The sequence below is a fragment of the Lissotriton vulgaris genome, chromosome 1_1 (genome assembly GCF_964263255.1).
Source record: "Lissotriton vulgaris chromosome 1_1, aLisVul1.2, whole genome shotgun sequence".
NCBI classification, from domain to species: domain Eukaryota; kingdom Metazoa; phylum Chordata; class Amphibia; order Caudata; family Salamandridae; genus Lissotriton; species Lissotriton vulgaris.
The window spans coordinates 216,900,928-216,927,815 of record NC_141685.1 but is presented as its reverse complement, the minus strand read 5'-3'; the positions used below and the strand labels follow the sequence as shown (position 1 = coordinate 216,927,815).

Genomic DNA, 26,888 nt, shown 5'->3' with positions numbered 1-26,888 from the left:
TTAGTGACACCAAACAGGTTCCATTAACTCCCAACCATTAACTAATTAACATTTTCACACCAATACATCAATCTGTCATCTACACAATACATAGATACCACTTCTTGCAACTAAACCCATAGACATTTTGGGCCTCATCTACAAGAAAATGATGTAACACGGTGCCGCAAGCCATTTAGCTGTGCCGTGCCGCATAATTTTTAAAGCACAAGGGTGCATCGTATTAACAACAATATAATGCATTCCTGTGCTTTCCACTGTGCTGGCGCACAATTGGCTGCCATGCTCCAGCGCAGGCACCCTTGCATCATTTTTCAAGGGTGCCTGCACTGAGGAGAGGATTATTTTTGTGCAGGAAGGGACACCCGCCAGCACAAAAACAATCACTAATGGCAATTTCTTCTTTCAGCATGCATAGAAAGGGGAAAAAGGGAAACAGTGAGGAGAAATAAAAGTATTTCTCCTTGTTGTGCCATTCCTATGCCTACTTTGTTGTAAATCTGGAATGTGTCAAGTTCCTTGGATAGGGCATGGGAATACCCACAGCAACACCCATGGAACGCCCCTTTCACGTAGAGTAATGCATGAAAGGGACCCATATTTACCATGAAAATTATTGCAGGTAAATATGGAAAGCCCATTGCACTGCTGGTGCATCACAAAAAGCGATTCACCGGTGGCGCAATGGGCTTGGAAATAAGCCCCTTTGCATCATCCTTCATTAAGGTTTTCCTCACCAACCAAAGTATTGACAAGTATATGGGACTATCAGAACTAGTCCTTAGTGACCCAGATAAGTTCCCCTAACCATAACAGCACAAAGAATAAAGTGTTTACTACAGAAGGCATTACCACTGTCTCACCTGTGCGGCATCTGTGGAGGAGGACTTGCAGCACACGGCCTTACTTGCAAAGACGATGTTCGAAATCGAGATGCAGAACGCCAAGACGGAGAGCGCCAGAAGGTAGCCCAGGATCCCCTTGTATAAAATCTGCAGGGTATTATAAAAGAAACATTGAGTTGCAGAGTGCGGCAACACATAAGAACTGACAGCCCGATCCAGTCTGATCAATCCATACCTAATGTCGGCGCAAGGACCCACCAGCGTCCGCAGCCCACCACTGATGTCCCTAGCTATGTCCTTCCCTTGATGAATCTAAAAAATCTACTCATCAATTTCTTGCTTCTGTCTCCTCTGCCTCAGTTTGAGCTTAATTTTCTTTCCACCATCCTTCCTACTAAAGCAATGGTCTGTAATGTTGTATCTTGGGATCCAGCTGCTGTAGTCTCCTTTCGAAAGCTGTTTTTAGAAGCAGAGTCCAACTGAAGGTGCATTGCCTCTCCCATGCCTATGTCACTGTTCTCCCAGTTCACAGTAAAACCGATTTGAAAATTGATACCACTCTCAGCGCCCTCTTGGGTTGCGTATGAACCATTTTAGTAACCCAACTCTAATCCTTCCAGAGCTCACAAGCAACTTGTATGTTCAGTAAAGTTATGAATTTAGTGGTTGACAAGAGACAGTGGATCTATGTATCTGAATCGATTTCACTGGGTAGATTTCTCAGTGTATGCCTATACTTGCACGTCCATATGTCATGCCAGTTAGCAATCTGCTAGATTATGATTCACATTATGCGCAAATATAATTTCTCTTTTCTCTGTATCTGGAAAATAATTTCCCACCAACCATTCTTGCCGCATCACTAGTTAATAATTCAGGGCCTCATTTATGAAAAGTGACGCATCGCTGCGTAAAAACAGCGATGAGTCACTTTTCATGGCGCCCTCCTGCGACATGCTGGATGCGTCAGTATGACGCATCATGTCACAAGAAGTTAGAGATCCGTCAGTATTTCTGATGTATCTGTAGGCGCAAAAATGACGCATTCCTGGATGGTGCCACAAAAGTGACGCAACTCCATCAATGGGTCATTTCACGAGGGCAAGTCCCATTTCAAATGTGCCTGCGTCAGTCTTACCCCTGCTGTGAGGCAAGCATAAGATATTGACACATCTGCGTCCTAGAAGTGGCGCAGTGAAATTTCATAGATTTCACCGCATCACATCTACGAGGTTTACTTGCGTCAGAACTCCCCCCCTGCATACATTATACCCAGCGCAGGTATAATGTGGTGCAGGAGTTTACAAAGTGACGCATCTACCTCAATGCGTTTCTTTGTAAATATGACGCAACATGGCACATTTTTTACCCTGCTGGTGTGTCACAAAACGTGACGCCCAGGCGGCGCAAAAGGGACGCACGGCCTCATAAATAAGCGCCTCAGTTTTTTGGTGTTTTACACACCCAGGGGCTTACTTGCACTGCGGGAGTGACACCTTGGTTGACGCTCGCCTCTTAATAATATCTACGAAGGGACACAAAGCCACTTTGCATTGCTTTGCATGGTCTCACATATATAGATCATGATAAAGCTGTGCAGGTCGCTGCCTTGCCTTACTCAGTATCAAGGAGGTGTTCCAAGGCTTTGGGGTCGGTTTTCTGACGCAGCACCCATGGATTTTAACGCTGCCCCAGATTTACATAATCACATAGACCTGAGGCAGCGCCAAACCTTACAGCACCCAAGAGCAGGCATAACGAGGAGAAATATTTGTATTTCTCCTCATTTTCCCTCTTTCCATGTTTGCTGCATCTGGCAGCAAATATAGGGGCTTATTTACAAAGATGTGACGGAGCGAGGAGTTAGCCTTCATGGCTTAATGCGCGCTTCGCCACTTCTGAAACACAGGGCTGCATCGTATTTACAACATTTCCCCCTGCACTGGTGCTAATTTCAGCTGCCTAGCACCAAAGCAGGCACACTTGCACCATAGAATAAGGGTGCCTGCCTTTTGGGGAATGATTGTTTATGCGCAAGGAGGTGTCCCTTCCTGCACATAATCTTAAATCGCGATTTGTAACTTCTATGTGTGCTGCTTCGTGCAGCACACATACAAGTTGCAACTCGCCATTCTTAAAGTGATTGTTTATAAGCAGGAAGGGACAACTTCCTGTACAAAAACAATCATGCATTCTGTTTTGCTGTTTTTATGTGTGCTGCACAATGCAGCACACATAAAAACAACACAAACAAGGAGAAATAAAGCGTTTCTCCTCATTGTGCCCTGTAAAGACCAGGTTTTCCCTGGTCCTAATTTTGGCGCTGACCCATATTTACACTATTCTTGGAAATATGAGGCAGCGTCAAAATCAATGTGTGTTGCGGTGGAACCTTCAGTGCAACACCTGTTACCCACCCCTTTCATGCTAAGTATAGCGTGAAAGGGTGCCTTGTAAATAAAGGAGAAGCTTGTATGCCACCACCAAGTCAAAGAAAGTGAAGTTCTGGTGGCAGTAGGGATTTGAAAATATGCCCCACAGAGGAAAACACCTCTCTGTATTGTTGTTTTGCAGGAAGGTGCATCTTCCTGTACAAAAACAATGTCAAGAGGTGCCCCTTCCTGTACAAAAGGAATCCTGCCTGCAAAAGAGGCACAACTGCACCATTGTGCAAGGGTGCCTCCCTTGGCGCTAGGCAGCAAATTGTGTGCCAGCGCAGGTGGAAAGAACTGGAATGCACCGTATGTCATGAGTACGTCGCATTCCTGCCCTTTCATGTTGGTGTAGGGCAGCGCTGCAAGACTTGCGGCACTGCCCTACGTCAATTCCTCATAAATGAGGCCCCGAAACTTCTTCAAGCCTGTTTTTGCCATGAAATTAAGAATAGAAATTAAGTGCTAAATACCAAGGGGTGTTCTATCTATCTCTCTCTACTTACCCAAACTGATGCTCTGCTATATATTCCTACTCTGCCTATTCTTCTTTACATCTTTCTCTACTTCTGCCTACTTCCCTTTAAGTTACACTCAGTGTCCTCTGTCTACTGTGCCTCACTCTCCTCCTCCTCTCCTTGTTTACCTAATATTTTGCTACTTCTTATCTCTTTCTCTCTATCTTACAGTATCTCATTCCTTATACCTCCCAAGTCACTTAGGGCCAGATGTAGAAAGGCAAATACCTTTTGATTTTGGAATGTAGGGGTATGTTAAAATACAGATTCGGTAATTTTACTGATTCGGTGAAATACCAACTCTGTAAAATTACCGAATCTGTATTTTGACATGTAGGTACCACTTAAATCAGTGCTACAGGGGTTTAAGAAGTCGTTATTTACCACCAACTAGAAGTTGGTGGTAAATAATGAAAACCCTTTCAAAAGCATTTTTTTTGCTTTTAAAACAGTGCCATGTTGGAGACATACATGCCCTAAGGGCATGTATGTCTGCAACATGTGCACCCATTCACAATTGAGGGGTGCAACAGGGTGTCAAAGTGACACCCTGCAACCCTTCTATGTTTCACCCAATTACCGAATCGGTATTTACCGATTCTGTAATTGACATTCATTCCTATGGGCCTGGTGAATGGCAATTACTGAATCGGTAAATACCGATTTGGTAATTACCGAATCATACCGATTCAGTAATTAATTCGGAAAAATTACCTACATCCCGATTGCCAGTTCTTAAATACCAAATCGGTATGATTCGGTATTTAAGAATCGGTAATATGGGATTACCTACATCTGGCCCTGAATTCATACCCTTCTCTTTACCTAATTTCTCTAATGAACCTATTCTTTGACCACCTCTGTCATTTGTTTTTATTACCTTCTGCCTCTCTCTTTGCTTCACTCTCCTAATGTACCCACACCTCTCCTGCATCACCCATCTCTTTTTAGCTCGCTAGAACTTGCAAAATCTTCCCATCCTATCGCCACCTATCACTACTCTCTTTACCTCACCACATCTATCTCACCTCTCTTTCAGTACACCTCTCTCTGCCCTACCTCTCTCCACCTGTCTCTCCACAAATCTTTGTGGCTAAATCTACATCGTTACTCCCTTATCTCAAATGTATCTGCTTCTTTACCTGCTTAACTCTAATTTATCAGTTTATCTCTATTTTTTCAGTCCACTATGTCACCCCTTTCTCTGCTCCTCACTGCTTTTTTTTCTATCTCACTTCTCCTGTAACTCCCCTGCATCTACTTCACCTCTCTCAACCACATCTCTCTTTACTGGACCTCTATACCTCACCGCTACCTCGCTCTACCCCTCATCGCTACCTCTCTCACAGCCCTCTTTCTACCCCACCTCTCTTTCTTACTGTATCCTACCACTTCCCTAGATAAGTGTACACATAGAAATAGTAAAGGAGGGAAGAGGTAGTGGAAGAGAATTAAGGAGAAATTAATTTCACTTCACGGAATGGAGAAAAACTGAGCAGTAATTCTTTGATTATTCTGGGCCTGGGCAAAATTATAATTATGTCTGAGTAATTGCAACATCGGTAATTTTGCATTACTCTTGTGATGCTGAATGCTGAACAGTGCACCACACATGCAATGCGTGAACATTTTTGAGAAATAAACATATTTCTCCAACTTTGCATCTGTCTCCAGAAGGCTTTTTTTTACACAAAGCGAGGTCTGACAATTCTAATAGATATGGTTTCAAGTAAAAAAACATAGCTGGTTCCACTGGAATGTCCATGTACCACATATGTAAGGCCCATTGATGCAAATGAGAATAAAACAGTGCAAGTCACTAAAAACAGTTATGTAGCTAAAAAAAGTGCTGCGCTGAAAATTAAATACCCTTTTTAGCTGCTTTTTCTGTCGCTTCAGTGACTTTGCCAGTAGCACAAATACTTACGAATGTATTGGCATCTCTAGGCCAATGATCCTTTTCTCAAAATCTAAGGCAGCTTATCAAATCATTCTGGTTGGACTGTAATGCTATTAAAAGTAACATTTTTTGACAGTGGAGTAAATGTGCACTGCTACACGCTGTAGTGGGTTTCTTACTATTAATGACAAGGGGCCCGATTCACAGAACTAACTTAAGACAAAATCCTAAACTTACTACTTATGGTATTCACAGAAGTTAGGATTTTGTCTTACGACAAACTTAAGACAGACTTAAGACAGACTTTAGACAAACTTGATTCAGACTTGTCTTAAGTCTGTCCTTAGTTTGTCTTAAGACAAACTTAAGACAAAATCCTAACTTCTGTGAATACCATAAGTAGTAAGTTTAGGATTTTGTCTTAAGTTAGTTCTGTGAATCGGGCCCAAGAAATGTTGAGAGCTAAGACGATGAATTGGCTCAGGGCTAATAATGACCAGTATAAGCCTTTGTCTCTAACATTCCAGTGTTTGTCTTTGTGTTTCTCTCTTTTTGATTAAGAACATTCTACCCTCAGTGTGTTGAATGCTTTAATAGCCAAATAGACCTTCTGCCCCTCTGCCTCAGGCTATACCACTGTTAAGGGCCCTCTCCCTCATTATATGTAAATGTAAATGTGTAAATGTATAGGCATTTATATATAGCGCACTACTTACCCGGAGGGTCCCAAGGCGCTTCGACCGCTGCGAAACCCTTCCTGGCTTCCCTGAGAGATGGTCCCTTAATGGGTATCTCCAGGGTGAGACCAGGCATCCCCGGCGGGGCCGTTAGTGAAGATGAGGCAAGCTAATGCCCAGAGTTGCCGAGTGTGATCACTGATCAGAGTGGGCACCGAGGCGAGAGAATTATCAAGTCCACTGACCCTGGTCCAGAAACCTGCCGCGCCGGGAATCGAACCCTGGTCCCGGGCCGTCCTCTGCTCTCCGGTCTGCCGCCTCTAACCAGTGAGCCACACTACTTCACTATAGGCTTCCGCCTGCAGGACGGGCCAATAACTCAGGTTCTTTTAATTAATGAACCGTTATGGCATGGCAGGGGGCTATCAGGCTCTATTGTTGAAAAGAGTGATATTTATGTTATGGAAGGCTACAAAGACATTTACAGAGTGCCCCCTAAAAAATCGAGGAAATAGTGTATATTTTTTCCAAAGCATTTAAATTATATTTATTCATTTACATTCAGGTGTTTGGCCTCTAAAACAGGCGTAATACCATTTGCAGATAGGTATCTAAAACATTTGTGTAACTGTGTAGCATCAGAAGGTGGTTATTTAAAAAGCCACTAGGTGTCGCTGTGACCATAGAAAGAGAAGCAAAGGTAAATAGAAACTACCCCGGCACGCTGGGTCTGATAAAAAAAAAAGGAAAAGGAAAAAGATAGGGGGTGTGATTTGATTTCACTAAAGGCCAGGGTTCCAGAACAACCTGCACATGAATAAAGACGAGCCGCACAAGGAGAACCCTGGGGTATGGCGTCAGTACTGCCAAGTATCACGCATCACGCGTTAGACTAACCCATTTCAGTGTGGTGATCCCCATATCCGCACATAAATGCATTGTCATGCATATCTGATGTCTCAACTGTCATTAAAGCCCTGAAGGAAATAAGAGTGTGGCAGCTACCAGCAGCTGCCAGCAGGGGCGGCTCTAGGCTCATGGCTGCCCTGGGCAGGGAGCGTAGCTAGGGGGCCCCGGAAGAGGGGGTCTGGGCGGGGTGGAGCGCGGAGGCTAGTGAAGAGGGGGGGTGGGGGTCAGGGTGTTTGGAAGTGGAACAGAGCCGGAGGCCGCCAAATGCCTGCAAGGGGCCGCCACACAAATATGTATCCATCCTCAGAGGATTATTATATTAAAGATATATATTGGCATGGTGGCCCCTGGGGTTTGGTGGGCCTGTGCAGGTGCACAGCTTGCACATGCCTAAGGCCGCCCCTGCTGCCAGTGCCTGTGGCTGCGTGCGCCCCTCCCTCAGGCATAGCTGCCAAGGTTTCAGATTGCTATGTGTGACATTTTCATAATTTCAGTGTAATTATGAGTGACATTTCAATAACTATGAGTGACGCTATCTCCGTCACCACTGACCAGTGTCACCCGACCATCACCGGCGCGGCCCAAAGATAGCTGCCAAGTTTTCAGTACACATGAGTAACATTTTTATGTTTTCAAGTCACGTATAAGTGATTTTCACATCTCCTGTGAAACACCTTCAGTGATACTTTATAAGGAGCAGTGGTTTAAGAAAATGTAAATTACAAAACGAAAATCATGTAGTACATGTAGTACCTGGATAAAATACACCACTCACACCTGACTTGTGATTTGTGAAGTTGCCCTGCACCATTTCCTACCAGACCATACCTTCCTGGCGACCTCATATTATGCAAGCTGCAACTTTTTTGCAACACGTTTCTGAACTTTGCACTGTGGCACGTGTCAACTTGTAATAGCTAACAACTCAACAAAGGCTGCTACTAGTAGTCGTCATCATAGCCCCATCATAGCCGCGTCCTGTGTGTTCAGTTTGTAATAAATCATGATTATCTATATTGATTTGGTCATCTTGTTTACTATGTACTACGTTGGTACCTTACAGTCCTTTTCTTGTTAAGTGCGTCATTAAACCTGTGCCAGATCACTTACGTCATGCTTCACGTTTCATACTTCGCGCTGTACCTCGCACGCGCCTTTTCCTGATTGTATGTCGATCCTTCGCTCCTAGTTGCTGTCAATTGTTATTTCGAATATCAGACGGAGGACATGTGTATATTTCAAGGTTTTTGTTGTTTCTCATGCAATGGAAGATTTACCCAAAGAGTCGCTGTTCTAGGTTTTATGCTTATATTGTGAAAACCTCTTCTCTAGTCCAACCCTTTCCATGAAGGCTTATTGGAGACACAAGTTAGTGCCGTCTCACTTACATTCGTAGCAGTGGCGGTAGTGGCGTGTTTTGACGAGCCGCCAACTGCCAAGACGTCCTCTGGGCCCAGACAGAGGGGGCCAGTCTAAGGCGCTGCAGCCGAAGCGCGAAGGCAGAAAAGCCTGCCCGCGCGGCTGCCTGAGGAAGAGCCAAGCGCTGAGGAGTGTAGCGGGGTGGGGCAGCCACAGCGTGATCCGGCGACGCTGAGATCGGGCACCGGCATGAATTTGCATGAGCCCGAGGCCCAGGGGAAGGAGAGCAGCCCATTGGACCTCTCAAGTAGGCCTTCCCCTGGGAATGAGACTGGGGAAAGCTTTAGGGACCTGGCCCCAGCGTTAAAGATGCAGGGGCCCTGGTGCCAGCTCAGGTTGTGGGACCCGGAGGCAAGGGGCGGGGCCCCAGCAGTGTCCACTGTGGGGGCCGAGTCAGAGGATAACTATCCCCTTCTTTGCCTCGTTGGGAGGGGCTCTCTCTGGAAGATAAAATAACGGAGCAGAGGCAAATAATTCAGGAGACTGAGGCCAGATAGACAGCTTTATGTGAGGCCAAAGAGAGGGCTGGTATGGGAGATCCCGATTGGGGGGAGGGCCAGTGGGGAGAGGTAGGGGTCGTAATCAGTGGTCGGGAGCCTGAAGAGGAAAAGGTAGGTGACAAGTGGGTATTTATTTATTTTATTATTTATTTAGAAGTTTTCTATAGCACTAACAAGACCCGAAGGTAGCAGAGCGCTTGGGTCACTGTTGCAGGCAGGTGGGCAAGAGAGCAGGGACAGCCAGCACTGCGGTGAGGCCAGGTGGTGCTGGGGACCCCTAAGGTTGGAGCAGCAGGGGAACACCCAGCAGCTGAGGCTGGGAAATGCGGGGTGACACCAGCGGGGCACACAACGGCTCTAGGACACTGGTCATAAGCAGCAGTGGGGTCCACGGCGGCCTACCTGCCAATGAGGGTGTGCACAACGCCTAAGGCAATGAAGAAGTGCGCAGGAAAGAGTAGTGTAGTTGCAGGAGGTCAGCAGAGAGTGCTGCAGGAGGATGTGAGAGAGACGATTTTGAATGAGGCTGAAGTGGTTTTGGATTATGAAGAGAGTGATGAGTGGATAGAAGGCGAAGTATGAGATGAGGAGGATGGTGTTATGTGGCCCCTGGGGTCTTGGAGAGGGAAAGCAAGACAGATGGTGTTTTTCAGGAGTCCAAAACTGTCAAGGATAAGGTGAAGGCAGTGACGCAGAGAAAGCCCAGCTGCCGGGTCAAGAACAAAGAGACCCAAGGAGGACCCTCAGGTACGGGGGATTGGTAGGCAGCTTGGGGGGATAGGGCTGCGGGTAAGAAGGGAAAATCCTGCCGGTTGGTGGGTGTTGGTGATGGGAAGATAAGAGAGTTGGTGTTAGCATCAGATGCAACAGTGACGGCTGTAGAGGCCAAAGAAAGTGGAGGTGCAACACGCTTAGTGGATGCAGGTGTCCAAACGGACAAAATTAGAGGGAAAGAGGATAAGATGGGCGACAAACACCACAAAAAATGCCTTATATGGGGTTGGTGATGCCATTGGGTTCACACCTATATGATAGGGCAAAAACCAGGATCTTTAAACACGAATACGTGGACGTTTTTAAGTTGTTTCATTGAGAGATACAGGCAAAAGAGAGGTCGAAGGAAGAAGAATGAGAACTGACAAGAAGACCAAGGGTGCCCATTAATATGGAAAACTGGACCTCAGCATTTCTGATATATGCTAGTATTTACTGCGAGAAATACCTAGATAGGGCAATCACATTGTTGAAATACTTGGACATTATACGAAAAGCTCAGATGCAATTTAGGGGTTGTGCATGGCTAAACTATGAAGAAGAATTTAGGTCCAGGGTTAGCATTAACCCATACAAAACTTGGGGGGAGGTGGATCAGGAACTATGGATGCAGTGGATGTCGTCCACACAATCATCTGCATCCACGCATACTGCAAGGGACCTGCAGGTGACATATTGGTCCTTTCATGCGCGTCCCACTCAACAAGGGGTGCGTGGGGCTAATCCCGGGGCAAGCGGAACGAGCAAACAGCCAAAACCGGCAGGTGCCACAACAAGGGCATGCTGGAACTTCAACAAAGGTTTCTGTTCCAGGCACCCATGTAAATTCAAACATGAATGCTCCAACTGCGGGGGCTGACACCCACTCACTCTATGCTTTACCTTAGTCACACCAAGTGAACAATGGAGGTCAATGAAGGGGAGGGGACGGTCTGGACAGAAGGGCCCCTATTCCAATTAAGAATGGCTCTCGATTTACCCAGACTTGGAGGCGGCCCTGCATTTACAGTGGGGGTTTATGGAGGGTTTCCGGGTAGGTTGCCAAGGGCCAAGGACACATCAATTGGCGGACAACTTGAAATCGGCCATGGAATTACCAAATGTGGTGGCAGCAAAATTGGAAAAGAGGTTGGCTCTTTCAAGGACTGGCCACTGATTGTGTCACCCTTATGGATGGTGCCTAAAAATAGAACTAGGGGAGTTCAGAATGAGTCTTCACTGATCTTGGCCAGAGGGAGTATCAGTCAATGACTTCATTGCAGAGGAAGACTCTAGGGTACTGTATGCCCTTGGTGAGGGTGTGTGGGCAGAGAGCAGAAATGGTGAAGTGTGATGTCAAGTCTGCTTTCCGTCTACTGCCCATACACCCAGTGGATTTTTCAGTCCTGGGGATGCAGTGTGGAGGGGCCATCTATATGGATAAAGTCTTGCCCATGGGGTGCGCGAACTCTTGCGCACCGTTTGGGCTGTTCAGCACGTTCCTGCAGTGGGTGTTCTTCAAGAGAAGTGGTCATAGAGAGGCGTCACATTACCTGGACAACTTCTTGTTTATGGAGCAGACATTTCTGGCTGAATTCAATGGTGTATCTTTGGATTTCGTGGAAGAGAACACAGTCTGGCAGGCGCAGATATTTTCATATGCGGCAGGCGGTTCAGGTTTTGGTTTATTCTGGGATGGGCGTTGGTGTGCAGAGAGGTGGCCGGTGCATTGGTTAAGCCAAAGTCAGAGTATTGCATTTCTGGAGTTTTTTCCACTGCTAGTGGCATTTCTGGTGTGGGATGGTGGGCTGCAGAATCAGATGGTGCTCTTTCATGTAGACAACATAACAGTGATGGAACTGGTAAACACACAGAAGGCAAGGGACCTGGCGGACCTGAAGGTGTTGAGACTGTTACACAGGCTTATGCTGAGGTGTCTGAAGTTGAATGTGGTTTTTCATGCGAAACACGTGCCTAGAGCTAGCAATGATGTGGCAGATTATCTGTCTCATTCTCAGTGGCGGCGATTTCGAAAACTGGCGCGTGGAGCAGAGCAGTGCAAGACTGAATTGCTGGACGACATCTGTGTCTGGGGGAAGTGAGAGTAGTAGGGCTTATTGAAAGATCGCTGGGGGAATCCACTTGACGGAGTTACAGACTGGCATTGTCCGACTTTGGAGTTTTTTTTGGCCCAAGGGTAACTACAATGAATATCACACGACAAACGGCGGAGCAGGGAGTTTTGAGTTTTGTGTTACATTGCATAGATAAAGGTTTATCACAGGCGACCATAGCTGGGAAGCTAGCTGGTATATCTTTTTACAGCAAGCAATATCTTGCTTTCGATCCCACCAAAGATGAAATGCTGAGCAGATTGCTGAAAGGGTGGGGGCGGCTGCGGGGGGGCAGGAGAGGAGTTTTGAGGGAAGCCATCATGTTCAATTTGTTGAGGGAGTTGTTAGGGGTTTTACCAATTTGTTGTTACGACACAGTTGAGGTGTCCATATTTAGATTATGCATGATCTTAATGTTTATTGTTGATGCATTTAGGGTCTCAGAATTGTTGGGATCACTGCGGCGAGTGGGGCTGTCATATAGTGAGGTGGGTTTGGATCAAGTAAGACTGGGAATATGGTTGAGTCAATCCAAGATGGATCAGTTGGGGAGGGGGAGATGGGTATGGTTGAAAGAGAGTGGGAGCAGTGAGCAGTGCCCAGTACAGGAATGGCAGGAGTATATACGTCAAAGGTGGGGCGGACCAGAAAGGAGGTTTTCTGCCACGCCTCTGGGGAGCAAGTGATGGCTTTCCAGTTACTGGCGGTGTTACGCAGGACACTCCGAAGGGTGGGCAAGGAGCTAGCTGACTACAAGACACATTCTTTCCGCATAGGCGCAGCTACATCGGCGGCACGTTTGGGATGGTAATGGGGCAAAATTTGCTAGATAGGCCATTGGCGCTCTCGATGTTGTGAGAAATATGTGAGGAAATGAGGGGTGAAACTGGGGCTCAGAACAACTGGGACTAGGGGGAGGACGGCTGATCAGGAGGTTTGTTTTTTGGAAACTAATCACTATCTCTTTATACTCCAGGATGCGTGAGAGGACCGGAAACAAAGATGGTTACCTGGATTGTGGGACACTCGTTAGTGCACTGTGCAGCCAAGTATGCAGGTGTGTGGATGTAATGTGGGTTTGAGGAGCAGCCATCACAAAGTTTGTTGGCGGGGTAAAGGGGGAATGCAATGGGATGCTCTGCTGCCATGGTTGACTAAGATGTTACCGCAAAGAGGCTGCCCAGATATGCTAATGTTACACCTGGGAGAAAATGACTTAGTGAGAGTGACAGGACTGGCATTGCTCCAACACATGCAAATGGACTTGGAGGTGTTGAAGTATAATTTGGCAGGAACATGCATAATATGGACCGAGCTGGTTCCTTGTAGAATTTTGGAGAAGGGCCGTCAGTGACACGGCTATTGACGAAGCATGGAGAAAGCTGAATAGAGCTATGAGACTTTTTTGCCAGACAAAAGAAATAAAAGTGATTGCCCACGGGGTGCAAAGGCTGGAGGAGCCTGTTTTGTTTAGGGATGATGGGATGCTCCTTTCGAGGACAGGGAACGCTTACTATATGATGGAGTTAAGAGATGTGATTAGCAAATTATGGTACAAGTCCATATGGTGCCGCAGAGAATATTTAGGTTACGAAAGTTGCACGAGAAAAGTTAATGGGGGGCAGGTAACCGCCCTACGGGGGTTCCCTGGTTGGCGAGACTTTGGAGGAGTGGTGAGTCACATACAGGCAGAGCCACCCCTCAGGGGGGGAAAGGTACACAGGTGATTGATGGTGGAGCGCATTATGCAAGGAGCAGCAGAGGAAAGTCAAGCAAGGATGTTTAGAAGGCAGTGAAGGTGAGAATAGATGTATGGAGGAGGTTGCAGTGAGAAAGGGGAGGAGCGAAACAGGTGAGACGGTTTGAGGATGGATGGGGAGCATAAGTTATTTTTGAATAAAGTTATACAGTTGCATTTCTTGTTGTGTTAATGGAGTTGGATTTATGAAAACCTTCTCCTAATAAAATGGCTTTTCATGCTTCAAATAGCGGTGTGGAGTATAATTATTGCACAAGGCTCCAAGATGCGTTACTAGGGCCTCTTGTGCAGACTCAGAGGCAGGCAGAGTGGGGGTGAACTATCGGAGTCTCAGTCCTGTGAGAGTATAATGACCAATCACTGTATGGCTGTACTGTGAAGCCGTGCAGTGATTGGCCATTATTTCCTTGCTGTTCAGCCTCTCTCTCCCTCCCCTCTTTATACGTGTTTCCATTAATGGCATTCCACAGAAGGGTATATATAAAAAACAATATCCCAACTGGTATAATTTCTAGACAATTAATAAAGATATGCATGCAGCATTATCAAGTGAGAAACAAGGAGAGTCTATATATTTCTCATATGTGCTCAGGGCATCATTTACTTCAAATTAATCTCAAAGGATCGAGCAAGTACAATTACAGTTAATATCAGCACTGCAATTTTCAATTCAAACAGAACAACCCAAAGTTGTACAAGGTGCACGAGTGAAGAGGTGAATAGCACTATGGCGACACATGTGACAGAGTGATCAGCGTGAGCGGCGCAAGGTGTTTGTGCATAAATATATACAGTGAATAAAAACAGAGTGGTTTCGGAATAATTTAAATTAGTCAATTTCCGTTTGTCAAACTTTACGAAAACCACTGCCATCAACCCACCCTGTCCTGAAGATGATCCTAAATTCTACGGATCGAAACGCCATCGACTTATCAGCAAGACTTTAGGCGCCCTTTACACAGTGGTTTTCGTAAAGTTTGACAAACGGAAATTGACTAATTTAAATTATTCCGAAACCATTCTGTTTTTATTCACTGTATATATTTATGCACAAAAACCTTGCGCCGCTCACGCTGATCACGTTGTCACATGTGTCGCCGTAGTGCTATTCACCTCTTCACTCATGCACCTTTTACAACTTTGGGTTGTTCTGTTTGAATTGAAAATTGCAGTGCTGATATTAACTGTAATTGTACTTGCTCGATCCTTTGAGATTCATTTGAAGTAAATGATGCCCTGAGCACATATGATAAATATATAGAGTCTCCTTGTTTCACGCTTGATAATGCTGCATGCATATCTTTATTAATTGTTTAGAAATTATACCCGTTGGGATATTGTTTTTTATATATACAGTTCTCTACCCCAATCCCGACGAGGTTGATGGGTTATCACTCCTGTGTTTTCATACAAAATTCCACAGAAGGGAGCATGGAGAGAGAGAGAGACGAGACGGCCCCACCTGACTGACTGACCTCGTGGCTTGAGCCTTCAAGCCTGATGCGAGGCTACACGCAGCCGCAAACACTGGTGGAATTAAAAAATGCTCTCTATCTGACTCTGAGGAGCCTGCCTGAGTGACCAAAGTGCAGTGTCTCGTCATTACTACAAAAAAATAAAAATTAAATATACAGGTTACTGTAGGTGTGTACTGTTTGGTAGGGCCCGGCGGCTCAGCCCCAGCAGAGGGCTGGTAGTGAAATGGCATGTGACTGTATTTTGACATACTGTATTTTGGTAATTCTAATTCTTCTGGTTCTATGGCATGCTCAGCACAGACCAGGTTTCACAAGTTAACGACTGTACCAATGCCAGCGCAACAGTAACTCAGGCCTCGCCTCAGTCTGCTACCATTTGCCACCAGGCTGCATTTATTCAGTAATCGCATCATACTTTTTTAATATTTCTGTCAAATAGCAGAACATTGTATTCTTATTAAATATCGATTTTCACTTCCTCAGGTCCATCCCATCTTGCCTGCACCCAGTGAGGCTTTTGGAGTCTCTGCCTTTCTATTTTCTCTTTTTTTCTCCCACTCTTCTCGCTCTCTCATTTTCGCTACGTGTTTTATTTATTCTTCTTCCTTCTTTTCCTCTCTCTTCCATCTGTCTGTCTTCTTTCCCTCTAACACCCTCCGAGCTCTCCCCACTTTCTGCTTCTCTTTGCCCCTTTTTTTTGTCTAGTGATCACATCTTGCAATTTGCCCATTGATCTTGTACAAAGGCGCCACCCATCACAGAACTTCGGGGCACATTAGCAAGGGCTATATCGCAGCTTTAGCGGGACTTTTTCCCGCGAAAGAGGTGATATTTTTATCGCCCTATTAGCAAGCTGTCGCTAACAGTAGTTAGCGACAGCTTGTAGGCAATAGCTACAGGTTTGGGTCCCGCTTTGCATGTCAGCGATATTTATCGCTAAGGACATGCAAAGTGGGCGTACCCAACCTGTTAGCGACTGAAAGCAGTCACTAACACAGCTATCGCCGATTAGCAAGGCAGGCGAAGCAATAATAAAACTCGCGCTAAGCGCGATTATCGCCAAAACCTAACGCCTGCCCAGACCACTTTTTAACCTGTATATCCGATGGGAAGTAGATGTTCAGGTTAAGTCCCCATTAGCGATGATGTCTGAATATTCACGCATTGAGCCGGTATCACCGGATATTTTATCGCTTTGGAGATAAACGTTGCTAATAGCACGTTATCTCTGCGATAAAAAATGCGCTAAGCACATCTAGTGATAATTATCACTATTTGTTGCTAATATGCCCCTTATTTCGGATTTCCTTTTGTGTGTGTGTGTTCTAGAGTGGGACGTTCCTGCATGCATGACCTTTATTACAAAGGGATATTTGTAAAGGTTTGAGTTCGGTGGTCACATACACTGGCTTTGCAGACACAATGTGATGTGTCGCAGAAATACAGTTTGCATTTGAAGGGCCATTTATCTCTCAAAGATGGGGTGGATAACACATGGCATTACAAATATTTATTGTTGCCAGCTTTCTGTGCACTGACTTTGGTAGATTAGTTCCTCATTAAGGTTAGGGTTGGCCCTCCCACCCCTGGTTCGGTCTCAGTTAATGTAAAATTGCCCAGGGCGTGTCTTGTAAAGCAAAAGTGAAACCCTGTTCCATTATGGAAGCACTCAACAAAAGATGGGTAATGGGTGATGGGGCACGGGAGAGGGTGGAGGGGGGTGTGTTCACTAAGGAGGAATACAACCCATGCACATTTTATTAACCTGCAGCACTTGTATAGCACTCACTATACATGTGTGAAGTCCTGAATTGCTTACCAATAGGGATAGTAAACTACACCATGTACACACCACCTGCACCATGGGGTATATGTACAAGGAAGTGGTGGAGCGCAACGTTAGCCTCCTTGGCTTAACGACGCGCTCCGCCACTTTTGAAATGCAAGGGTGTGCCATATTTACAAGAATGTGGTGCAGCCTTGCGTTTCCCCTTGCGATTGGCTAATTTTTGCAACTTAGCGATAACGCAGACACCCTTGAACCATAGTGCAAGGGTGTCTGCGTGCAGAGGAATATTGTTGTCCCTTCCTGTTATGTTATGTTATGTTATGTTATTAAGTCACTTATAAAGCGCGCTAACACTGATTAGTTTCTTGGCGCTAAAATTGACAGTAACACAACCTAAGGTGGAGGAGGAGGTGGATTAAAAAGCTTGTCTAAAAAGCTTGTGCACATAAACAATCCTACAATGCCATTATGTCACTTTCATGTGTGCTGGATGAAAGTGACAAAATGGAATTGTTTTACAGGTTTGTTTATGTACAGGAAGGCACACCTTCCTGTACATAAACAAACCATGGCATTGTGCTTTTAGCATCATAGTCTAACGACCGTTCTTTTGACAAAACATGGCCACCATACCCCAAATCCACTCTATCATCAGAGATGCCCTGGAAGCAAATATTGGAATACAGACTGTCATACACCCTACAATTTACTTGCAGCACTGCATTTATTTGCAAATGACTCTTGTCAGCATACATTAGGCATGGTGCAGGGGTTGGCATAGTCCACATTTTGGACCCTATTTATGTTTTTATTTTAATCTAAGATAACATTTCTGCAGTTTCAGGTACTAGGCTATGAAAATGAGTTCCAAGCAGGGTGGATTTGAATTAAGATGTTAAACAGAGAATGTATTTATTCATTTTATTAACAGAGTTTCTGACCCACATTCAAAGCAAGGCTGCCTTTCACACAAGAAAAGATACATAAACAGTGAATGGGGACAAGAATATGGTACTTACAATAAAAGCATCTTTGTACATCGTGCAGTAGAAGCCGGGAGTGATACAATCAACCTGTGGGCTGCTGAACACATCCAAAATGAAAACAATGATCCCACCAGCAGCTACCAGAGTGGTGAAGACACTTATCACCAAACTGCCCACCACCTGAAGAAACAAAGAGATTCAGAATGAGAAGAGGTGTATTGCCTCACTCATGGAGGTAGGCATTGAAAGCTGAAGCAAAGCAATACCTCCTGCCTGAAAAGTAGAGGTGGAATCTGAAGTGAAGACATGCCTAGCTGCTGAAGGTGGAGGTGGAAACTGAAGTGAAGATATGCCTCACTTTGGAAGGCAGAGGTGGAAACTGAAGTGAAGACATGCCTCACTCCTGAAGGCAGGGGTGGAAACTGAAGTGAAGACATGCCTAGCTGCTGAAGGTAGTGGTGGAAACTGAAGTGAAGACATGCCTAGCTGCTGAAGGTAGTGGTGGAAACTGAAGTGAAGACATGCCTCACTCCGGAAGACAGAGGTGGAAACTGAAGTGAAGACATGCCTCACTCCTGAAGGCGGAGGTGGAAACTGAAGTGAAGACATGCCTCACTCCGGAAGGCAGAGGTGGAAACTGAAGTGAAGACATGCCTCACTCCTGAAGGCGGAGGTGGAAACTGAAGTTAAGACATGCCTAGCTGCTGAAGGTGATGGTGGAATCTGAAGTGAAGACATGCCTAGCTGCTGAAGGTAGTGGTGGAAACTGAAGTGAAGACATGCCTCACTCCTGAAGGTAGTGGTGGAAACTGAAGTGAAGACATGCCTCACTCCTGAAGGCGGAGGTGGAAACTGAAGTGAAGACCTGCCTCACTCCTGAAGGTGGAGGTGGAAACTGAAGTGAATACATGCCTCACTCCTGAAGGTAGTGGTGGAAACTGAAGTGAAGACATGCCTCACTCCTGAAGGCGGAGGTGGAAACTGAAGTGAAGACATGCCTCACTCCAGAAGGTAGTGGTGGAAACTGAAGTGAAGACATGCCTCACTCTGGAAGGCAGAGTTGAAACTGAAGTGAAGACATGCCTCGCTGCTGACTGTAGTGAGTGAACACTGAAGTGATGCACTGCTTCACTCCTGGAAGTAAATGTGTAGCTCTCATGCACTGCACTGCCTCATTACTGAAGTTAGAGGTGAAGTACTGAAGTGACTGCCTCACTTCTGCACTTCTGCACAGTGGCAACAGGAAGTGATGAGTGCTTCTTGGGAATAAAGGTAGAAAGTAAAAGATGGAGTCGGTATCTCAGATGACGAATGGTAAGAGGGCTGTGACCCTCTGGTCAAGCTGTGTTACTCATGTCAAGGTGAATAAAGGCTGTTAGGGGCGCAGTGTCTGTCATTTGGGAGGAAAGCGTAATGTTGGGGGTAATGAAGTGTAAGTGTCTCTGAATGGTATATAAAAGTAAGGCTGGAAGTGATTCAGTGCCCCTCAATGGGAGGTAAGAGTAATACTTGAGTGATTCAGTGTCCCCCAATAGGATTGAAGAGTAAGACTCAAAGTAATCCAGCGTCCTTCAATGGGAGGTAAGAGTAAGACTGGAAGTGATTCACTGTCCCTCAACGGGAATTAAGAATAAGACTGGAAGTGATTCAGTATCCCTCAATGGGATTTAAGAGTAAGACTGGAAGGGATTCAGTGTCCCTCAACGGGAATTAAGAGTAAGACTGGAAGTGATTCAGTGCCCCTCAGCAGGATTTAAGAGTAAGACTGGAAGTGATTCAGTGTCCCTCAACAGGGTTTAAGAGTAAGACTGGAAGTGATTCAGTGTCCCTCAACAGGATTTAAGAGTAAGACTGGAAGTGATTCAGTGCCCCTCAGCAGGATTTAAGAGTAAGACTGGAAGTGATTCAGTGTCCCTCAACAGGATTTAAGAGTAAGACTGGAAGTGATTCAGTGTCCCTCAACAGGATTTAAGAGTAAGACTGGAAGTGATTCAGTGCCCCTCAACGGGAATTAAGAGTAAGACTGGAAGTGATTCATTGTCCCTCAATGGGATTTAAGAGTAAGACTGGAAGTGATTCAGTGTCCCTCAACAGGATTAAAGAGTAAGACTGGAAGTGATTCAGTGTCCCTCTAAAGGATTAAAAAGAGTAAGACTGGAAGTGATTCAGTGTCCCTCATCGGGGTTAAAGGGTTAGACTTGAAGTGATTCAGTGTCCCTTAACAGGATTTAAGAGTAAGACTGGAATTGATTCAGTGTACCTCAACAGGATTTAAGAGTAAGACTGGAAGTGATTCAGTGTCCCTTAACAGGATTTAAGAATAAGACTGTAAGTGATTCAGTGTCCCTCAACAGGATTAAGATTAAGACTGGAAGGGATTCCGTGTCCCTCAACAGGATTTAAGAGTAAGACTGGAAGTGATTCAGTGTCCCTTAACGGGATTTAAGAGTAAGACTGTAAGTGTTTCAGTGTCCCTCAACAGGATTAATATTAAGACTGGAAGGGATTCCGTGTCCCTCAAGGGGCTTTAATATGAATGAAGAGTAAGACTCTGAAGTGATGCAGTGTCTCTACGCTGGAAGTTATACAAAGACTCGGAAGTGATGTAGTGTATCTCTACTGGAAGCAAGAGTAAGAAAGGCAATTGATGCATTGTCTTTCTGGGAAGTGATGCAGTGTCCCTCACCTGGAAGTAAGAGTAAGACTCAGAAGTAATGCAGTGTCTCTCAGCTGGAGTAAGAGTGAGACTGGGAAGTAATTCAGTGTCTCTCAGCTGGAAGTAAGAGTAAGATGGGGAAGTGATGCAGTGTCTTTCTGGGAAGTCTAAAACATTTTTTTGTCAGACAGAGCACAACCCAAATAGTTTGCTACCACAATGGTTAAAGTCGACCAAACATGTGTGGCATCATATAAAGCACAACTCAAATGTAGTCCAAAAAATGAAGTCTTTATTTTCAAATTTTCATCAAAGTTGACTCATCACAGTTGACACGTAGGTATACATAGAATCACAGCCGACATGTGCTTCGACTAGCGTGGCGTGTTGCAAGTTTTGGTCTCACACAGGCTAGAGAAGCCCTGTGTCTGTTACTTTGCATGCCATTATCAGGTGGCCTCTTCTGCATTGATGTTACTGCCACCGAATTTGACTACATGCAATTTCTTTGAACTCTGAGATCGAACAGGACGGTGTACCATATCCTTTTAAGTTCACGAAGGCTATCGGTACTCTGAATTAGCCATTACAGATACTCTTGAATATATGCAATCGTTCTATCACTACTGACTACGTGATCCTGTACCCTCAGGACTGGTCTCGTTCTGTCTGCACTGATTATCATATCGAGGCATCCGGAAGACATTGATGCTGGAACTCAACGTCTCTCTGTACAGTGACCCTATTATCCGGCGCTTCCTGAGACGCGGGATCTCGCCAGACTGCCTGTGACCCCTGTGACCCCTGTGGACTGCTCGCCGCTCCCGCTGCGCGGGAGCCGCTTCGCTTGTGGGAGGACCCACCAACGTAGAACCCAACCTGCCTGGCTGCCGAGGGAGAGCTGCAACAGAGGAGGCTTCAGGGGTAAGCGCCGCAGGGACTCGCTTTCCCAGGAGTCCCTGCACGACCACGAGTCATCGGTCAGCGCCCCCCTGCGTGCCCCGCCCCACCGGCAAACAGCCAAAAGAGAAGCAGGAACCAGCGTGTTTGTGACCCTATTATCCGGCGCCCTGAGACGCGGGATCTCGCCAGACTGCCTGTGACCCCTGTGGACTGCTCGCCGCTCCCGCTGCGCGGGAGCCGCTTCGCTTGTGGGAGGACCCACCAACGTAGAACCCAACCTGCCTGGCTGCCGAGGGAGAGCTGCAACAGAGGAGGCTTCAGGGGTAAGCGCCGCAGGGACTCGCTTTCCCAGGAGTCCCTGCACGACCACGAGTCATCAGTCAGCGCCCCCCTGCGTGCCCCGCCCCCACCGCCACTCTACAAGATCAGAGGAGAGACCGTCTTGCGGGACGCAAGCGGGACGCCGAGCGAAGCCCGGGCAAAGGGCGGGCCGTCTGTGGCCGTCCGGGGCCAGCAGGGGCCGGGTCGGGCCACCTCCCCAACAACTAAGGTAAACTTGTTATTTGTTGGCGGCGGACGTTATAAAAGTTTACTGTAATCACGCATGTCTTCATTTTCGCCAATGACCACTCGTTCAGGTAGAAGCTCCAGACGAGGGGGAAACTCGACCCTATGTACAATGGATAATTTCATCACCCGTGCTGTGTCTGTAGTAGAAAAGGAAATTATCCTGGCAGAACGCAGACTATCAAGGGAATACTTGGCTCATAAACGTTCCTCACTAGGACCACTAGTCAACGCTACATCTCCGGTTAACACCACTCCAGCTGAACCATTATTATCTGCTCCAACTGGTTTTTTACAACCTTGTGTTGTTGACTCAAGTCATGATAACGGCGCTTTTGACATTATCTCGGACCCTGCACCTACAGGCAGCACCCAAGTAGGTACTGGCACAAACAATTGTTTGATCAACAAAACACTTGATCCACCTTCATTACCTGTAATTTTGGTGCACGATTCACCTCCAGTGTCAGTTCCCATAACACCGTCGCCAAAAAATAGTCGACCAGCTGTCAAAAGGAAGAGAGTGGTTTCCCCGAGAAAAGCCTATAGACTTAAAACACTTAAAAGAATTCGCAGGAACTACATAAATGGAGGCACCTCCTGCAAACTTGTAGAGCAAGAAAATATAACCATGAGGCCAGAAGTAAATATTTCACAAGCGGGGGTGGACCATAACGCCACACCTGGTCAAAAGCAGACTTTGGACTGTCCAAAGAACTCACCTGCCAAAAACCCGTTGTTTGACCAGATGCAAGAACTCATGATAACCCTGCTTTCGCCAGTCCTCGAAAAATTAAAAGGGCTAACAGAACGTCTGGATAAATTTGAACAAACCTCCTTAGATAACTTTTTCGCCCTAAAATCTTTGGTGAAATTACATTCCAAGATTGGCGGAGAGACTACAAGGGTGGAACCTAGCCCGACAGCTTCTAAACAAACACAACATCCCCGTCAACCTAGGAGTGACAGTGGGACCCAGCCGAATAGACTCATTAATGATTCAAGGAAAGGACAATCGGAACCTGCAAAAGTACACTCAAACAAAGGAGGTACCCAGTTGGTTGTCCCGCCGAAACCTGCACCTCGGAAAGTAAACTTGGCTAACACAACCACCACACCTCAAGCCCCGGCTCCACCCAAGCCGGATGTCGGGACTAAAACTACTACCTGTTCTACTAACTGTGGCTCGGACAATAATGCTAAAGTAACTGATAACGACGGAGACAAACCAGCAATGAAAAAGACCCCTAATGCACACCTTCCTCCGGGATGCCAACCGTACGTAGTTGTGCTTACCGGGGTCCCTCCCCTGAAACCCAACAAAAGGGAGTCATATGATGAGCTGAAAAATAAGACGCTGTTCTGGCTCAAAGAAAATAGACCCTTGCCATACTCTGTCAATTGTCAGGTTATCCAAGTCCGAAGAATTAGCTGGTTGGGAACAAGGCAGAAAGACATAGCAGGTGATTGTATTCTAGTCAATTTTAAGGACCCCTCGGTGGCTCAACTTGTGTATAGCCAGAACCAACGAGGTGGTTATCTAGGAATTGGCACTTACGACCTCAGCTACTTTTACCCCATGCAGCGGCCCCAAGATAATAGAGATCAATCTCGGTTAGGCCCGATGAATAACAAATATTCTTTTTTTGACCCTCCAACTCCAGTAGGAAGAATGTTTCCAGGTACCATGGAAGGGGATAAAAATTGGTCATGGTGGGGCTACTGACAAGAAGGAAAAAGTGGCACACATGAAATTTCGTCCTCCCTGTATGGTACCAAAGAGAACCCCTGTTTAAAACCAATTGTAAATACTGGAATAATGCTCCCCTCATCGGATAACGTGGAAACCAGACAGGTCATAGCTCTGTCCACTAGCCCCTCCAAAGACCACCAAGGAGAGGCTATAATGAACAGTGGCCATGCACCAGATACAGTTAGGTCGATAGTGGCACCTAACGACTCGCAGGGCTTGATACTTCCCCATGAGACCTCTGATGATTCCAACGTAGGGGCAATATCCTCTATCCTGGGTACAGGTAATAATTGCCCCAGCATCCCAGTGTCATGTAAATCTAACCGTGATTTAAAAATCTTGTCATGGAACATAGCAGGGGTATCCAGGAACTTATGCGATAGGAATTGGAGTTCATTTCTGGAAGAGTATGACATTATTCTCCTACAAGAAACATGGGCAATTAACATGGTGCATAGACTTGGATACAAAGCATACCATTGTGGGGCCATTGCTTCTGTGAGAGGCAGACCATCAGGGGGCCTGATAATTTGGATAAAAGTATGTTTGGATGTTATTATATCACCTTGTAATATTGGTTCTAAAGATTTGCTTGGGGTAAAGATCACCACGAAGGATATTGGGGACATTTATTTGTTAAACATTTATAACAGACCCAATCCTCGAAAAAAGGAATCACTGGTTGTGGAACAGTTAAATATGTTTTTGAATACACTGGAGCAGGACCCTAATATAATTATAGGCGGGGACTTCAACTGTCAGTTTGAGCCTGTCCTGGGGTTAGAAAATATCCTTGAAAACGAGGATAGGGCCAACAATATTCCCCGGCTAGATAGTGTAAAAGCAGTCAAAAGCTCGGTGGCAGTTATGCAGATATACGAGCTGACGATATCTCACAACCTAAGAGCATGTAATGGTAGATTGGATCCGGATAGGCCATCTAACCTCACTTACAACAAAGGGAATGCAAAGTCACTTATTGATTATGTATTGATTACTATTAACCTATGGTATTTGTTGCTGACTTTTTCTGTTGTGAATAGACCAGAAAGCGATCACTTCCCCCTTGAGTTAGGGCTACTTCCGGCACTATTCCAACCATTAGATAGTGGTACGGAACCGAATAATGACGTGGGTGAGGTTGAAGTTTCTAACAATAGGAGAGCAATAAAGTGGCCGCATATCTTGGCAAAAGAGGACACACTCATAGGTATCTACAATATTTTTTCAAACACTATCTCCTCATATAATAAGTTGGTTATGGGATCCCGCGAAGTGCTCACAATGCACTATCAATTAATAGAAGAGTTAATCCCCCTCTTGAGCAAACCCTGCAACAACAGGGACAGTAAAATTAAACGGCAATTGGAACTGGAGACACCATGGTATAACAACCAGTGTCGCCTGGCCAAAGGTAATCTTATTAAGGCCGTAAAATCTAAAGATCAAAAGAAGGTTAAAGAGTGTAGAACTGAATATAAGAACCTTCTCTCGAGAGCGAAAAAAGAGTGGGACGATTCAATTTGGGATGACCTCTTAAATGCTGCCAGGTCGCATGATCAATGCACCTTTTGGAGCCTAATATCCAAAAACAATAAAACAGGGAGCTCCAATAGAGACTTTTTCTTAGATGGAAAAATTTGGTACGACCACTTTGCAAAATTATATGATGCAACTGAGGTGCCCTCTGAAGATCCTTGCTTTGGATTCAGTCCTTCTCACTTTAAGCCGGAAAAATTTACCACAGAGGAAACATTGTGTGCTATTAAGGCAGTTAAGGCAGGTAAGGCGCCGGGTCCGGATAAACTACCGGGCGACCTATTTATTCATAATATAGAAGTATGGTGCCCCTACATAAACTTTTTGTGCAATTCTATTTTGCTAGGCAGTCCGATCCCCGAATCATGGAAGGGGGCGGAAATAGTAACCATATACAAAAAGGGAGATCGCTACAACCCTGGCAATTACAGACCTATAAGTTTAATAGATATTTTACAAAAAATCTTTGCCAGACACATTTTAAATCGCCTTTTAGATTGGATTGAGGAAACTAAAATCCTCTCAAAATACCAAGCAGGTTTTAGAATTAGGACAAGTACTGTAGATCAGGTACATAGGTTCATGTGCATTTGTTGGAAGTATGTCCAGATTAAAAAATGCAGCATATACGTTGCGTTCATGGATCTACGCTCAGCGTTTGATCTGGTCCCCCGCTCACTGTTATGGAATACCTTAGGGCAAATGGGTGTCCCTGATGAATTATTGTCTAACCTCATAAAACTCCACACAGACAATTTTGCAAAAATAAGATGGGGAAGAAATGGCGAACTCACTCAAGCTATCCCAGTCAGACGGGGGGTGCGACAAGGGTGCGTGCTGGCCCCGACTCTTTTTTCTTTATTTGTAAATGATATCCCCCCTTTTTTGGCACAGTGTAACCACGACTCCCCTAAATTATGTAATGAGGCTGTCACAGCGCTGCTCTTTGCAGACGACACTATTTTAATATCTCAAACTCCCAAAGGTTTACAAAATTTAGTAAATCAATTTTATAGTTATTGTGAAAAGAAGGGGTTAGAAATCAATTCAAGTAAAACCAAATACATGGCCATTAACCCTCCAAAATCCTTCAAGAAAAATCTGGCCTTAAATAATACAAAACTTGAATATGTGGAATCATTTGATTACCTGGGCATTAGGTTTGATAGTAAAATGTCTTGGTCAAATCAGCTAGAAAAAAGTAGATTGATAATAAAACAGAACTCCTTTCCCATTCTGAAAATCCATGGAAGGAGTACTTCAAAAGCTATATCACCTGCGATTGAAGTGTTCAAAGCTAAAGGACAATCTGCTGCCCTATATGGGGCCGAGATTTGGGGGCCGTATGTTAAACAAACATTCCATACTGTGGAGAATACGTTCTGCAGGAG

At 45.4% G+C, this 26,888-nt stretch overlaps 1 protein-coding gene across 3 annotated transcripts in view; it reads right to left on the bottom strand.

Annotated features, from left to right (window-relative positions):
- LOC147740925 (membrane-spanning 4-domains subfamily A member 4A-like) overlaps window positions 1–26,888 on the bottom strand; it is a 251,533-nt gene that overhangs the window by 8,387 nt on the left and 216,258 nt on the right. For all 3 annotated transcript variants that reach the window (XM_086952218.1, XM_086952219.1, XM_086952220.1), the window contains exons 5-6: window positions 18,113–18,259; window positions 864–992 (exon numbers count right to left, since the gene is read on the bottom strand). In XM_086952218.1, the coding sequence (XP_086808344.1) occupies window positions 864–992; window positions 18,113–18,259 (276 nt within the window). The remainder of the gene's footprint in view (window positions 1–863; window positions 993–18,112; window positions 18,260–26,888) is intronic.